Here is a 16,248-nt window from a genome sequence, read left to right as displayed (position 1 = left end):
CAGCGAAGATGTTGTGTTTAAAGTTAGGGGAAAGCTTTCATACTGGCTCTTGTTGCTGACTCTTGTTCTCTGCTGGATGTTGCCGGTAAGATGCTGGTCCTTTTCTATTACTGATGTTTGACCTTTTGCTTTGGGATTTTTCTCAGTAGGTGGATGGTTTTTTCAGAAGCCCAAAGCCCCAGAGATAATTCATGCCGTACCATAATAAGAGCCTGTTGACATCTGAAGCTGCATTTCTGTTTTCCCAGGTAGCCGATCTGAGAGAAACCATTGATGATCGGTCCTTTCACTTATGATGGCAGACCAGCCACCTCCATTAGAAGCCACACCTATTTTGAATGAAGTGCCACTTCTACCTCATATGGTCAATGGGGACACTACACAACAGGTAAGTTGACCTGCGCAAGGCAGGAATCTTCAGAATGTTCTCTTTTGCAAATGCTCTTTTGCACAAGTTCTGTTGTCACTTTAGGTCGTAGATAATGGCTTAACATGGCTAAGCTCCTCTGGCCACAGTTTATTTAGCAAAGGATGTTTTAAGCAAGGCATGGCTTAACAATCTCTTCGGAATCTTTGGGACATAATTGATTTTTTATTAAAATTGGATAACAAGTTCCAAAGTTCAACATGGTTGTCATTATGTATAACAACATCAGTTCCATTCCTTCTCTGTGTGCTTGTTAACTCTGAAAAATTAACTAGATGGCAATCAGATGTAATCATAATTTAAAAACAGTGGGAAAAATGGCCATTCTCTAGAAGTCTGTGATTACTATAATTAAACTATTGCCGTAAAATGGAGAATATTCTGTTTTATAAATTCAGTGCCTTAAGGACAGGAAGAATCATGTTGTCATGTGATTTTCTAAAACTATGAGAGTTTAAGGAACCGAAAATGTACGAAGCTGTTTATGCCAGATGTAAAATGGTATTTCTGTCTAGATACATATAGAATCTCCCATAAATGCAAATCTAAAGTATCCATGCTCTGATCTAAAATAGCTTTTTGCTGGCTGTTCATTTTTCTTTACTTTTATTTTCTTCATTTTAGGAAATACTTAGATTGCTTCTTACAGCTTACAATGAGTTGCATTGTGCAATGGAGTGTTGATGTATTTCTTTCTTTTATCTGTTGAATCAGTTTCAGTAATAGCATTTACAGTAAGAGGTAATAACTTGAAGATCCTCAATAAACATTATAATCCCAAACCTTGCTTTAAGGATGTCTGGAGGATTTTTCCTTGAATAGTAGAATTTTTGGAAGCCATGTTGCAGAATTGGAACTTCCTAGAATTGTTTTAAAAGATTGTCGTGTGGAACTGAGAGTCCTTATTTGTTTATGTGATGGTCAGTTCTTGTAGGAGCCATGTTGTCAGGTATATTGGTCTCCTTTAAAGAAAAAGATGGATTGATTTATGTAAATCAGGTGCGTGATTCAGCACTCATGTTAAAAATTGCACAAAAGCAGTTCTGTGTGCATTCGCAGTGTTAGGTTCGAAAGCCCTCAGAGCTACTGCCCAGCTAATTGGTTTGAAATAAATATTGCAAGAAATGGGAGAGTTTTCTAAGCAAAGCATTCCAGTGCAGCTGAAAACCTATGAAGGACCTAAACATTTTCGAAGTTTGATTAGATTAATTCAAGGACTAGCACGACCAGATTTATCACTCACAATTAAAACTTCAGGAAATCTTTGTTTTCACTCTGTTGGCTCCATGTTGACCAGTATGTTTTTAAACTTCTTGTCTATGTTTCTGGGTCAGGGAGCCCTGGAAGGTTTTGTTTTCTTTTTCCAGGAGCCAAGTTATCAGTAGCTTTGCAAATTGTTCAGTTCTTAAGACACAACTATAGAAATCCAGATTAACTGGCATTTCATTTAATAATCACTTTCACCTTGTTGTAAGTCTGTTTTGATCTAATTTGAAGCTTGAGGGTGGGCTCCAGCTTTTTGAAGCTTGCAAAATAGCTCTAAACACAGGGCAATTTAAAGCAAAACCTGCAGAATCAATATATTTTCTCCTGTGGAAATGAATGTGGAGGTAAGCATCTTTGTAAGCTTCTTGCCAAAACCCTTCTAGATAACACACTTGTTATGAAGAATAGTGTCTTTGGGTAGGTGTCCATATCTTTCTTGCATTTTTTCCCACAGAACTTTTTGCCAGAATGGCTGAAGATAAAATATAGGCTTCTGAAGGTTGTTTAATGAGAAATTATCTCCTTTTGTACGTCCTAGATATTACGTGCATGACCTTTTAATGAAAAGAGTTGAGATAAAAATGTACCTTTCCTTTGTCAGAAGGGAGCCATAACTTGTCTCAAAAAGCCTTCTATTACAATCTAAAATATTTAACCAATTCAGCCTTGGGAAATCGGGTCAGGAGTTTTGAAAAATATGGCACGTTTGATTTCTTATTACAAGAAAAAACAGAGGGATGCGGTGGCTCAGGGGCTAAGACGTTGAGCTTGTCGATCAGAAGGTCGGCAGTTTGGCGGTTCGAATCCCTAGCGCCGTGTAACAGAGCGAGCTCCCATTACTTGTCCCAGCTTCTGCCAGCCTAGCAGTTCAAAAGCATGTAAAAAATGTAAGTAGAAAAATAGGAACCACCTTTGGTGGGAAGGTAACAGCGTTCCGTGCGCTTCGGTATTTAGTCATACCGGCCACATGACCATGGAGACTTCTTCGGACAGCGCTGGCTCTTCGGCTTTGAAACGGAGATGAGCACCTCCCCCTAGAGTCAGGAACAACTAGCACATATGTGCGAGGGGAACCTTTACTTTTAGGAGAAAAAAATGTGTTCCCAGTAAGAAGCAAAAGGCTTGGCTGCGCTGGTATTAGGCCATTGTTTAATTCCTCCTTTATCTTATCTGTTCTACATATAAACCAACTTGGCCTTTTTCATTTACTGGGAGTGTACAGCTTATTATACTTACAATGTTTCTCAAACTAAAAAGACTTTTATTTCAGACTTTGAACTGTGACCATTGCTAAGTAAAATAACATCAGAATTGTTCAGTCTGGAACCAACCACTCATTTGGATTTGTAGTCCACAAAGTTTAAAAAAAAAACCTGCCTACTAAAGGTACATTTGGTTCAGAGTAGCAGGACAACATTTGCTTCAGTGGGCTGTAATAACGCTGAATAAAAATCAAATTAGTTTATAGTCAGAAAGCTGCCGGCTTGTTTAAAATTCCAGAAGGGTTGTGGGTGGGGGGAAAGTTGAATTGGCTTGAATTTTTAAAATCACAAGAATTTTAAAAGAAGCCTTCTATCATGGTCATAATGGGTTCAACCAAGAATCTGTTAAAGCCCTGCCTGGAATTGTCATAAAGTGCATTCCTGTTTGCAAAGCACAAGACATATCCCTCAGCTGTGGCTTTCCCCATTTCAGATGTCATAAATTACTAACCACTGCTCTCTTCCTGGCTCCTTCCTAGATGGCTTTAATAAGGCATTTTAAAGGGTATTTTCCCTTCTGAGGAAAAGCAGTGAAGGGTTTTATACCGGTAGTCCTCAGGTTACGACCACAACATTTATGTTGCTAAGTGAAACATTAGTTAAGTGTGTTAGAACCATTTTGCAGCTTTTCCTTTGTCGTGTTTGTTAACTGAATCACTGCTGTTGTTAAATAAGTAACATCGTTGTTAAGTGTGTTAGAACCATTTTGCAGCTTTTCCTTTGTCGTGTTTGTTAACTGAATCACTGCCGTTGTTAAATAAGTAACATCGTTGTTAAGTGAATTTGGTTTCCCCATTGCCTTGGCTTGTCAGAAGGTCACAAAATGGGATCACGTGACCCCAGGACACTGTGACCATCATAAATATGAATCCGAATATAAATCACGGGACCGCGGGGATGTTGCAACGGTCGTAAGTGTTAAAAATGGTCATAAGTCCCCCTTTTCAGTGCCGTTGTAACTTTGAACGGTCACTAAATGAACTGTGGTGGTCGAAGAATCCCAGTACTGCAAATTCCTGAATTCAAGCAAAGACAGTTCTTGAGAAATTGCACATAAAATTGTACTTCCTTGGACTTTAGTTTTGTTTCTATTATAGATTTAGAAGTGCAGTCAAACTAACACCGTTTAATTTTTTTGGGGGGGGGTGGTTGAGAAGGGGAGAAACTTTCTACTCCTTCAACACAGAAGAGGTGATAGATAAGTCATACCATTGTTATTTCTATCCAAGTATCGTCTAATTGCCAGAAATACATAATTTTGGCTATTACTGTTCAACTACAGTTGCCAGGAAGCGATGCGGGGGCTCAGTGGCTAAAACACTGAGCTTATCGATCAGAAAGGTCAGCAGTTCAGCAGTTCAAATCCCTAGCGGCGCGTAATGGAGTGAGTTCCCGTTACTTGTAAAAAAATGCAAGTAGAAAAATAGGAACCACCTTCGGTGGGAAGATAATAGCATTCCGTGGGCCTTTAGTATTTAATCATGCCGGTCACATGACCACGGAGATGTCTTCAGAAAGCTCTGGCCCTTCAGCTTTGAAACGGAGAGGAGCACTACCCCCTAGAGTCAGGAACGACTAGCACATATGTGCAAGGGGAACCTTTACCTTTACAGTTGCCAGGAGTTGCAATATTTTCAGAGTCTCCTGGGATTAAATAATCTGGCTTTTGCTAAATCAGTATCACTGTAGTTGGTTTCATTGCACTGACTTAACTTAGATCTCATTTATATTTGAGAATGTTTTGGGACAAATTTTTGTCCCAGATTCTAGGAATTTCGCAGTAGAATTAGAAATCACAATGGCCATTTATTTCTAAAACACACACACACTGATGTTTATCAGCATTTTGGTGGTTTTGCTAACTTGTTTTTCGTGTTTTTAAAAACACTGTTCTGCTTTATTTACAAATGTAAGCTGAGATTGATGTGTTGGACTACTTGAGGGATTGCATTGTACACCAGCTATTCTTATGGAACAATACAATCCCACTGCTGATTACATCTCTGCAAAACATAATGTTGTTTTAAGAACCGGAGTGTAGAAATGTGGAATATTCCCTCTTATTTATGTTTTTCTTTTCCATTCTTCCTTTAAGTAACTCCAAAATGACAGTTTGCACACATTTTCTTTGTCCACTTGTCTTTCTATAGCAAAAGAGGCTATGCAAGATGTACCCTTAAGTTTATAAAATCAGGGGTTGGCCAGCCATGGCAACTTTTAGATCTGTGGACTTCAACACACAGATTTCCCCAGCCAGCCATGGTGACTGGGGAATTCTGGGACCTGAAAACCATAAGTCTTAAAGTTGCCAAGGTTGGACACCCCTGGTGTAAAACATGGTTGCAAACTATCTGGGAAATGGGTGTAAATCCCCCCTCCCCCCTCCAACTCCTCCCCCCCCAACCCTCTGGGTTTTATAAACCAAGTCTTATCTTTTTAAAGTTTTTTTATTTTTTTTATTTTTCTACAAACATATTGTTGTGTGGTACCAGAGTTATATTTTAGTACAAATAAAACAATACTCTTCATATTTAACACAATTAACAACCTTATAGACTTTTAGTAGTAATACACATATTTTGTTGAATTATAAACTTTCCTTAATTATTCCATATTTCAGTATATTATTTTTTATGCCAATCTCCATATTCTTGATATTATTCCTTTTACTACAGATAGAATACCAATAATCATATTTGTTAGGTTTAACAAACAGACTTATATAATTCTAATAGTAATACATAGATTTATATTAAATTATAATATTCCATTGTTCACCTTTCTAATTTTTAGCTATGCCACTATTATATTTAAAAAATATCCCCTTTCTAATCACATTTTAAAACAAATAAAAACAATGTTCATCTTAGTTATTTGATAAGTTATATAATAATAACAACAATAATAATAATATACATGTTTTGTTGAATTATGATCTTTCATTACCTTATTCAATAATTCAATATGTTTTTCACTTTTTCAACGTCTGTGGTCACTTAATCTTTGAGGAACACCAGCTGCAGAAAGAGTGACCACTTATAATTTCCAATGAAATTGTAATTAAAACCACTAAGTTATTGGGAAATCAGTGAAGAAAGAAAGCATAAAAATGTTAGCAACTTCTTATGAGAAATAATGGACACATTTCAATTATCGTTTGAGGGGAACAGCCAAACATGGATTAGAAATATTTTTTCCCTGTATGAATTGGTTTTATATGATTTAGTGACTGAAAAATAATAGAGAAATGAAACTTTCTGCAATACTATTTGTCAGTTGGAGGAAACAATTGTAAGTGTCGTGGGGAAGTGATTCTCTTTAATTTGCTGGATTTATTTTCAATTCTGGTACTTTTAATAATAATTTTGTACTGTATGCCTACTTAAAGGGTTAAAAAAATGCACGTATGACTTCTGTTTGATTTTTACTGAGTACTATCACTGATGTTTCTAATCTGATGTGTTTAGTTTTGCAAAGTTATATGTTGCTTTCAGATGAAGTTCAAAATAGGACTTAATATTCTTATTCCTAGGTTATTCTGGTGCAAGTAAACCCAGGAGAGACATTCACAATAAGAACTGAAGATGGTCATATCCAGTGTATTCAAGGTAAACAATGCCACAAGAGTATACTCTGAAATTACTGATATCAGATACTGCATGCCTATTAAATCAATGTGGCTAGAGGACTTTGTCATAGTTCTGCAGGTTCATAACAAGAAAACAACCTTATCTAGGCTCCCAACAGCAAGAGTTCCTCTGAATTCTACTTCTGAGAATTTTGGAAGTTGAAGGGTGTACATTTAGAAGGAACTCAGATTGAGGAAAGTTGAAGGTTATTGAGTCAAGTCCATTTCCTACGCAGAATGATTTTGCAATCATCATAGCCACAGTGACGAGCTAGCCATCTTTCTAGAAGACTAGTTATAGAGCAAAGAAGTGAAATCTAATGTCGAAAGTCAAACAATAGCCACAAGGAAAGATTAAGGCTTCTGGTAAAGATCTAAAAAATCCAGCATCATTGCGTGAAAACTTTTTTCAGCTTCTGCATTTTGAATGGCCACGAGCCGAACGTCATCAAAACTAATCCAGCCTGATGTCATAAAGGGATATTTTACTGGATTTTTTTTTTTTATGATCCCCATTCTCGGACCATTTCTGATAGGTTAGAGAAAGTGGGAAGGCCATAAAAGAAGTCTTTGCTAATTTTCCCAGGCTGTGGGTTGAAGCATCAGGAAAAGTAGAGCCAAACCACTTGCTTTGTTTTTAACTCAAGTCAAAGCTGCTCCAGCAAAAAGCATCATTCCGTTCCTAGAACTTAGTAAGTCTTCCAGGTTGGAGACCTCTCTACCACCTTACCTTCTTTTGTCTAGCATGGATGATGTAGAACAGGGGTGTCAAACTCAAGGCCCGCAGTGTGCTTAGATCTGGCTCACAGGGCCGCTCTGGAAACAGTGAAGGACTGGCCCGTGGTGTCTCTGCCAGCAAAAAACGGAGTTCGGGAGGACTGCACATGGCCCTCCCAAGTTCTCTTTTCGTTGGCAGAGGGTTGCAGAAGGCCGTCCTAGCCGAAGATGGAGCTTGGGAGCCTATTTTGCCTGGCAGAGTGATTGGGCCATCATAGGCGCCCCCAACACTAGTGACGTCAAGCTCCCCCCTCCCAAGTCAAACACAATCCTGATGCGGCCCTCAATGAAATTGAGTTTGACGCCCCTGATGTAGAATATATCACATGAGAAGGGATCAGAGGCCTTGCTTCTTTGGTGCCGAAACCTGGTGAGCTACTAGCAGCTCTTGAGCCACCAAAATGCAAGAAAGAGGGGGCGGATGAGGGCGGACTAGAGAAGACATCACCCCCCCCCCCAAAGTTTTCAAGCAAGAGTTGAGGTATAGCTTACCTACTTGGTTTTGCTTCTAGAGATGTACTGTTTAAATAAATCTCAGTCAGAATGTGACAGAAATAAAAACTTGCCTAGGGAGTCTCTCCTTCAAAGTGCCTAGCTATCTTGCAGATTTAAAAAAAGCAATCGGTGGCATCATCAAACAGATCGATTACACGAGTCCACTGTAATTTTTTTAACGCCCCCTGGGCCAATCTCCAAGGTCCTCATAAAACACTTGCCTTTAAAGAAGTCGTGTAAGATGAAGATCTTTGTTAATCTCGTCAGTAGTTTTCTATGTAAGATCGTTGAGCGTTTGTTTTAGGGGTCTTTTTAAAAAATGTCTAAACTTGACTCTCTCACTGAGATTTTCAACAGCATGGGACAGTTTTTCCAATCTGGCTGGGGAATTTTAAAAGTTGCCAAGGTTGAGGCCAAAAACTTGTATCCTTCTGCATCTGACCTCGTTCCCCATTTTTTTGCTAAATGGTTTGATGGAAGAATGAAATGGACGGGCCGACGCATGGCGGCCTATTCGACGGCTATGTTTGTCAAATAAACTGTGAATGTGCTTGGTTTTAGTGCTCTGCAAGGAGTCATGAATCAGTGTTGCTTGGTTTCCTTTCAGGTCCAGCACATGTTCCTATGATGTCACCAAATGGTTCTGTCCCTCCAATATTTGTGCCTCCTGGTTACGTCTCTCAGGTAATCATTCAGATCCTTTGAACACTTATAAAAGAGAGATTTTCCAAGTGAGTGACGGGGAATTTATCCCTCTTTATAATCCATCAAGGTAACAAGGGAGACAAGTGGAGAAAAGAACCTGAATATCTCCTCTTTTTCCTGGTCTCATCCCATTAGTCACTTTTAGGCTCCCATAATTTCCCATAATCCTAAAGTGGATATACAGCCTGATCGCTAAGGATGCTGTCCATACTACAAATTAAGCACATGGTGGACTATGAACCCGAAAACCAGGTGCCAAATATAAAGCCTGTTAGGCAAGGCAAAAGCAGATTTTTTTTTTACCAAGGAAGTTCAAAAAGTTTTGGCTCAAGCAGGGAAAATTCTACCACATGATGTGGACCTGCCCCGAGGTTGGAAAATATTGGCGCAAGATAAGGAAGTGGCTGGAAGAGATAACTGAGCAAAGGATAGAGCTAAAGCCGGATTTTTTTCTCCTGGGAATCTTTGAAGGGAAAATGGAGAAAAAAATAGAATACATAATATTACACATATTAACTGCAAGTAGAATTGTACTAGCACAGTTGAAAACCAAGCGTTTCTCAAGAGCCTCAGCTAAAAACTGAAGTAGGGTGCATTTTATGTTATTTCAGAGTGAAAGAGGTTTTTAGATGTTCAGTTGATTTTCTATTCTTCTGTTTAATGTGTTGTCCATAAGGGTAGCCCTTTCAACAGTCTTTATTTTTTTGGTAGAAGAATAGCAATCCCAGTGGTGCTTTAGTTTAAAGAATGGACTATCCCTTATCTTTCTTTTTATATTCAGCATTTCACATTAGAATAGAATAAGGAATAGAATAAGGGATAGAATAGAATAAAGAATAGAATAGAATTCTTTATTGGCCAATAAAGAATTGGACACACAAGGAATTTGTCTGTGGTGCATATGCTCTCAGTATACATAAAAGAAAAGATACGTTTGTCACAAATCATAAGGTACAATACTTAATGATAGTCATAGGGTACAAACAAGCAATCAGGAAACAATACCATATAAATCATAAGGATACAAGCAACAAAGTTACAGTCCTGCAGTCATAAGTGGGAGGAGATGGTGATAGGTGATAGGAACGATGAGAAGATTAATAGTAATGCGGACTTAGTAAATAGTTTGACGGTGTTGAGGGAATTGTTTGTTAGCTGAATGATGGCATGGGGGAAAAACTTGTGTCTAGTTGTTCTGGTTGTAGTGCTCTATAGCGTCGTTTTGAGGGTAGAAGTTGAAACAATCTATGTCCATGATGTGAGGGGTCAGCCTCTTTTTGACTTGTGCAGTGTACAGGTCCTCAGTGGAAGGCAGTAAGTTCAGGTTTTCCTACAACTGTATACAAATTGTTCCTTGCTGTGGGCAAGAGCTGTAGACTGTTGTGTCTGATTGCTTCAGATTTTGTAGATTCCCTCTGCGACCCTTCCACTGCTCTTGTGTAGGGCATTAGCTCTTGAGCATTGTAGCCTTGGTGGAACTTCTGATTGGCACGAATGACTCAGAAGCATTCTTCTCTGAATGTGGAGCTTCAATGGAGCTGAATCAGACAGTTCTGCAGCCAGCTTATCATCCCCTTTTGAATCTCCTGGGGAATCTTTGAGAAGGCCTTGAATTTTCAGTATCAGCCTTGCAATGTTCCATGCTCATCAGAATCACAATGTTCACAGTTTAGATAAACAAAATCCCCAGAAAACAGAAACGTTTTCTGCTTTTGCCTTTATAACGAGATCAAGCTAACAGGAACTTGAAGTGGTTCATATCTTCTGCTGATTCATCTTTCTCGGGGTTTTTTTTGTTTTGTTTTCATGATAGCCAATCAGCCTGTCCTAATTTGGAAACTCCAGAAATTGGCTAGATATTCCAAGAGATCAAGATGGAGAAACTATGAAGCTCATCTTTTATCCCACAGTCAGTGTGCATTTTATTAAGCAGGAAATCAACTGAATTAACTGGGGAGAAATCTTAGCACTTTCTCAAGAAGACTTAACATGCTTCCCCACCCACCCCTTATGAAATTAGACTTTGATGTCCTCTCTTTCCTCTTTTAAAACCAAAAATGTTAGGCAGATGGAGAAGAAGGGATCTCAGTCTTCTGGTCTAGGAATTGGCAAGCTTTTCAGGCTTCAGACACTGTCCAAAATCTTATGAAATAGCTCCGATGCCTTCTGCCAAACAATTCCATTTGAAATTTCATAACATTATACAATTCTGATAATCTCATTCTAGAATCTTGCAAGATCTTGGACTGGAAAGTCAAAATTTTAGGAGTTTGGTGAGGGATTACTGAAATCTCATTGAATGTTTGCTATTTTCCTCATTTTGATTTATTTTACCCTATTTCACTGAAAATAAGACCTCCCTGGATAATAAACCCCATCGGGCTTTTGAGCCCATGCGCTAAAATAAGCCCTCCCCCAAAATATTGCAACACAGCAGCAGCCATGAGGTGACCACGCTCACCTCCTCCTGCACCTCAAAAATAATAAGACCTTCCCGAAAATAAGGCCAAGTGCTTATTTCGGGGGTCAAAAGAAAATAAGATTATTTTCTGGTAAACACTGTAGTTGGTTGCAATTGTCATTTGCAAGGCATAAGTGACTGAAGCCTCTGTCTGTAATTCGTTGATTACAATATAATGGCTACGTTAGCAGCCCCTGTTTTTTTTAATTAAGGTTCAACTCTTCTAATTTTGAATTAATCTAAGAAAAGTCTGTTTCTTTGGCTTTCTCAACAGTTAGTAGAAAAAAATATTTGGTTGGATTAAAGTATTATGATAGCAAAACCATTCTTGTCAAGGAGTGCATTGCAGCATGTTATATGAATACTTTTCACTCTGAATGCCTTTGCTTTATATATATATGTTATGGATGAGGAAGGAAGTCTTGTTTTTAAATGTTGTTATAGGGTAGCTATAAGCCTTTCCCAAATCCTGTTTAGGAAATATGAGAACAGGTTGGCTAAATTAAACAAGTTTCATGCAGAATAATTTATCAAAGGATAAAATATTTGGTTGGTCAGTTATAACATTGTTCATCCCAGGCATAAGCTGTCTAGATTTCACTGGTGGCCAAGAGGCTACTATTCAGTCGATTGTTTAAGATCCCTTTTGGTATTGTGTTACATGACAACAGTACACTTTTGAGCGTATAATTCATCCCTTATTTCCACTCTAGAGCTTACGATAAACCACATCAAACACATGACACATCCTTCTCTTTGCTTATGTACTCGTTGCATAAGCTGTACAATTGAATTTAATCTTGTCTTTGCTAAAGTTTATCTCTTCCTTCCCAAAGTCAGACAGCAGTTCCCAGAATTTGTAGTCAATAAGCTTCAGTTGTGGCTGACAAAGAAAGTCACAACAATGCATTAGTTTAATAGTGGCTTTCTGCAGCCTTATTTAATGGCATTGGCTGTTCTATGGAATTCCAATCCCAGCTCAGTTGAAGGGCTCCAGGTTAGCAAAAGCTAATAAGTACATTTAGTTCCTATCCCTGTTAAAAAAAATTGAATTGTACTTCATTTTCTTCTGACTTAAATATTTAAGGTTAAGAGGCGGCAAAAAGTAGAAGGTTGCCTGCATCTTTAATAGATTAACAGAGTTGGAAGGGACCTTATAGGCCATCTAGTCCAACCCCCCTCCTCAAGCAGGAGAACCTACTCCATTTCTGACAAATGGCAGTCCAATCTCTTGAAAGTCTCAAGTGATGAAGCTCCCACAACTTCCAAAGGCAACTTCTGTTCCATGGGTTGATTGTTCCCTCTGTCAGAAAGTTCCTCCTTATTTCTAGGTTGAATCTCTCCTTGATCAGTTTCCATCCATTATTCCTTGTCTGGCCTTCAGGTGCCTTGGAAAATAGCTTGACCCCCTCCTCTCTGTGGCAGCCCCTCAAATATTGGAAGACTGCTATCCTGTTTCCTCTGGTCCTTCTCTTCACTAGACTAGCCATGCCCAATTCCTGCAACCGTTCATCATATGTTTTAGCATCCAGTCCCCTAATCATCTTGGTTGCTCTTCTCTGCACTCTTTCTAGAGTCTCAACATCTTTTTTATAGTGTGGTGACCAAAACTGGATGCAGTACTCTAGGTGTGGTCTTACTAAGGCTTTATAAAGTGGTATTAGTACCTTCCTTGATCTTGATTGTATCCCTTTATTAATTAGGCTGTTTTTAATCCCTCTATTAATTGGGGTCTTGCTTGGGGTATTAGGTTAGGGTCTGTTACATCTACATGTTAATTTGAGGAGTGATTAACCATGTTTGCGTTTAGTATGATCTCTCTGCCTGTATGTTTAATGTTTGGTACCAAAAAGTCCCAAATTAAAACAATATGCTATGTAGAAAAATCCAAGGCATTATTTATTTATTTGTATCCCGCCTGTATTATTTTTACAAATAACTCAAGGTGGTGAACGTATCCGACACACCTTTCTCCTCCTGTTTTTCCCACAGCAACAACAACCCTGTGAGGTGGGTTGGGCTGAGAGAGAGGGACTAGCCCATAGTCACCCCCAGCAGGCTTTCGTGGCTAAGACGGGGCTCATAACCTCTTGCTTTCTAGTCTGGTGCCTTAAACCAGTGATCTCCAACCTTGGCAACTTTAAGACTTGTGGACTTCAACTCCCAGAGTTCCTCAAAGCTGGCTGAGGAACTCTGGGAGTTGAAGTCCACAGGTCTTAAAGTTACCAAGGTTGGAGACCACTGCCTTAAACCACAAGCTCTCATTATAATTGTGTATTATCTTTTTAATAAAACCCACTCATAGCTCTTTCTGCATTTTCTGTTGCAGGTGGTTGAAGAGAATGGAGTTCGGAAAGTCATAGTTATGCCACACTCGACTGAATTTCACCCCTCCATGCATCCACCTCCTCCCCACGTGCCCCATTATATTCACCCCCACCCTGCTTTGCTTCCCCACCCCCCTCATCCCGTCTACCCTCCGGTTCCAGGAACGGGAGAAATCCCGCCACAGTTCATTCATCAGCATCCACCACCCCCATCGCCTCATCTTTACCAAGATCAAGGTGAGATATTAGCTGGAAAGGTGGGGAAGAAGCAGTTGTACCGCAAGCTCACCTGCACTTAGGTGGGCCAGAGCTTGATGCTTCCTTGATTGTTTGGTATCTTGGTACCATATTTTTTTGGAGTATAAGACCCACCAAATTATGAAGAGGCAAATTAAAAAAAAAGTTTTTGCACTCTGCAGACTTCCCAAAAATGGTCCATTTTTTTGTGAAAATGGGCACGTTTTTGTCAAAAAAGGGGCATGCATAGCCTTTAGAAGCCTTATAGAGTGCTGTTGGGGGGGGGGACGGCTAAAAAACCCGCCCTGATTTTCACAAAAACAGGCCTGGTTTTTGTCATAAAAAGGGCATGCATAGCCTATAGGAGGCTTATAGAGTGTTCTGGGGGCTGGAGCAAAAACAAGCAAAAAATGGAGCATTTTTTGCTCATTTTTGCCCTCCCCAGCCCCCAGAAGCACTCTGGAAGCCTCCTAAAGGCTATGCACAGCCATTTTTGTAAAGGGGGCGGGGTTTCGTGAGGCCAAAAATGCTGTATTCAGTGTATAGGAAGCACCCAGATTTTCATCCTCTTTTTTGAGGGAAAAAGGTGCATCTTATACTCCAAAAAATATTTTCAAAGCCAATGCTCATGTCAGGGTTCCAAGTAACGCCCCCAACGAAAGAAGACTCCAAGGCCTGAGTTTCCTCAAAGTTCCATTTTATTAGAGATGTCAAATTGGCACATCTGGGGAAAACCCGAATCTGAAAGTTTCCAGGTTTTCCCCACCCAAAGGAAAGTTCAAGTCCCTGCCCAGCACCCACAAGTCCATCACATAGTTCAATCAGGCACCCTCTAGAACTGGAGATGCCTCCCAGTCACCTCATCGCAGCTGCAGGGCAAGGTGTCCTTGACTCTCTGAGAAAAGAATGTTATTTTGACTATATATCACCCACACTCTGTATAATCATCCCTCCCATTTTCCCACATTAGAAAATGTTTACAATGCTAGCAAGTCTGTAGCAATATGCAGTTAATTTATCTTTTTGATTCCGTGTCTGTCGGAAGCCTTGAAGCATTTGAACACAGCTCTTTAAAAGTTGGGCTCCATCTGACGGGTCCTTTCTGCCTTTGCCTCTCCAGAGTCCCGTTCCCACAGCAGAGCAAACTTTGTTCAGCGAGACGAAAGGACTGTCAAAATGCAAGAACACCTGAAGAAGAGGCTAAAAGACCGACAGGCCAGCGGACATACGAATAACAAGGCCAAGAGCCCCCCTTCCTCACCTCACAAAACTAACAACTCATCCGGCACCAACGTTCAGAACGGCTACGGAAAGGGGCAGCCGGGCACCGTAGGGCAAATCAAACAGAAGCACGTAGGGAAAACCCGGGGAAGCCCCATCCCTTCAGCCGATTCAGGAATGGGAGGTACAGAAAACCTGGAGGTTTTTGTGTGTGTGTGTAATGGATGCATGTATTAATCAAGTACACGTAAGCTGTGTGGAGCCGTGTGGGAGAAGGCTGCTTGTGAATTGGTAAAATGAAAAGGTCCATTTCCTCCATGGCAGTGTTTCTCAACCTTGGCAACTTTAAGTCCTGTGGACTTCAACTCCCAGAATTCCCCAGCCAGCACAGCTCGGCTGTTGACGGTACGGTTGGAATGGGCCCAGCGGTGTCCACATGGATAAACGCAGCGCGTGCATGCATCTTAGCGCCTCTGCAAACCTCCACGATATATCATCCAGAAAGAAACTTCCGTAATCAGAGATTCCTTTGGTATTTGACCCTTTGCCTTAATTAGCATTCTGAACTTTGAGCCACGGAAGTCTTAAGCAGAAAAGAGAACATAACATTATCTGGAAACGTGCATCTCTTTCTCCTTTTCAGTCATTTTAGCATTCCTAGCGCCGAAGCTTTAATCTTAATTAACAGATGCTTCAAAAAGTTCCCAAGCATCTCCCCGGCCCAGGGAGTGTAGCCCGTCCTTTGAGGAAAGTTTGCTTATCGTTTGGTATGTGTCTAATCTCAAGAATGGACTTTTTTTCCCCCCTTGAGGAAAGTTTTCTAATGAAAGAAAACATTCTAAACCTGTGATGGCGAACTTATAGCAAGCATGCCACAGGTGCAGGTGTGAAATTCAGCAGGTTCTGGAGAACCGGTAGCGGAAATTTTGAGTAGTTTGGAGAACCGGCATTTCTCGCTGGCTCCAGAGGTGGGAGGGAATTGAGATTTTGCAATATTCCTTCCCCTGGAGTGGGGTAGAAATGGAGATTTTGCAATATCCTTTCCCTGCCACGCCCACCAAGCCACACCCACCGAACCGGTAATTTAAAAAAAATGAATTTCACCACTGCACAGGTGGCACACAGAGCCCTCTTGCAGGAATGCCAGCCGTCACCCCAGCCCAGCTCCACCGCACATGTGCGGGCGCCTCCCATCGGTCAGCTAGTCTTCGGGTCTCTGCCGCTCAAAACGGGGGCTAGGGCACCTACAGGGATGTGTGCGTGCATGCACAGGGGTGGGGTGGATGTGTGTGGGGCGTTTGCATTGCATTTTGGGGGTTTGCATGACTGCACTTTCCCCCGCACCCTGTTTTGGGCCTGTACCAACCTGGAAGGCAAAAATGGGCAAGGGGGGTTGGGGCGCATGCATGGGGGATGCACGCACATGTGCGGCGGGGGCGTTT

The 16,248-nt window shown here is 40.5% G+C and overlaps 1 protein-coding gene across 2 annotated transcripts in view; it reads left to right on the top strand.

Moving 5' to 3' along the window:
- The window catches only part of LOC106549156 (fibronectin type-III domain-containing protein 3A), a 69,213-nt gene that overhangs the window by 19,732 nt on the left and 33,233 nt on the right, over positions 1-16,248 (top strand). Inside the window, exons 2-6 of one of the 2 annotated variants that reach the window (XM_087728333.1) lie at positions 249-388; positions 6,488-6,563; positions 8,463-8,539; positions 13,351-13,585; positions 14,706-14,990. In XM_087728333.1, coding sequence (XP_087584459.1) covers positions 293-388; positions 6,488-6,563; positions 8,463-8,539; positions 13,351-13,585; positions 14,706-14,990 — 769 coding nt within the window. In that variant the 5' untranslated portion in view covers positions 249-292. The remainder of the gene's footprint in view (positions 1-248; positions 389-6,487; positions 6,564-8,462; positions 8,540-13,350; positions 13,586-14,705; positions 14,991-16,248) is intronic. The other variant, XM_087728334.1, reaches the window with a different exon arrangement.

This window comes from Thamnophis sirtalis, unplaced genomic scaffold, assembly GCF_051295495.1.
Source record: "Thamnophis sirtalis isolate CommonGarterSnake01/CBP01778 unplaced genomic scaffold, rThaSir2_p1.2 scaffold_13, whole genome shotgun sequence".
Classification (NCBI taxonomy): domain Eukaryota; kingdom Metazoa; phylum Chordata; class Lepidosauria; order Squamata; family Natricidae; genus Thamnophis; species Thamnophis sirtalis.
Note: the sequence above shows the minus strand (reverse complement) of the source record. Positions and strands in the feature narration are given on the sequence as shown.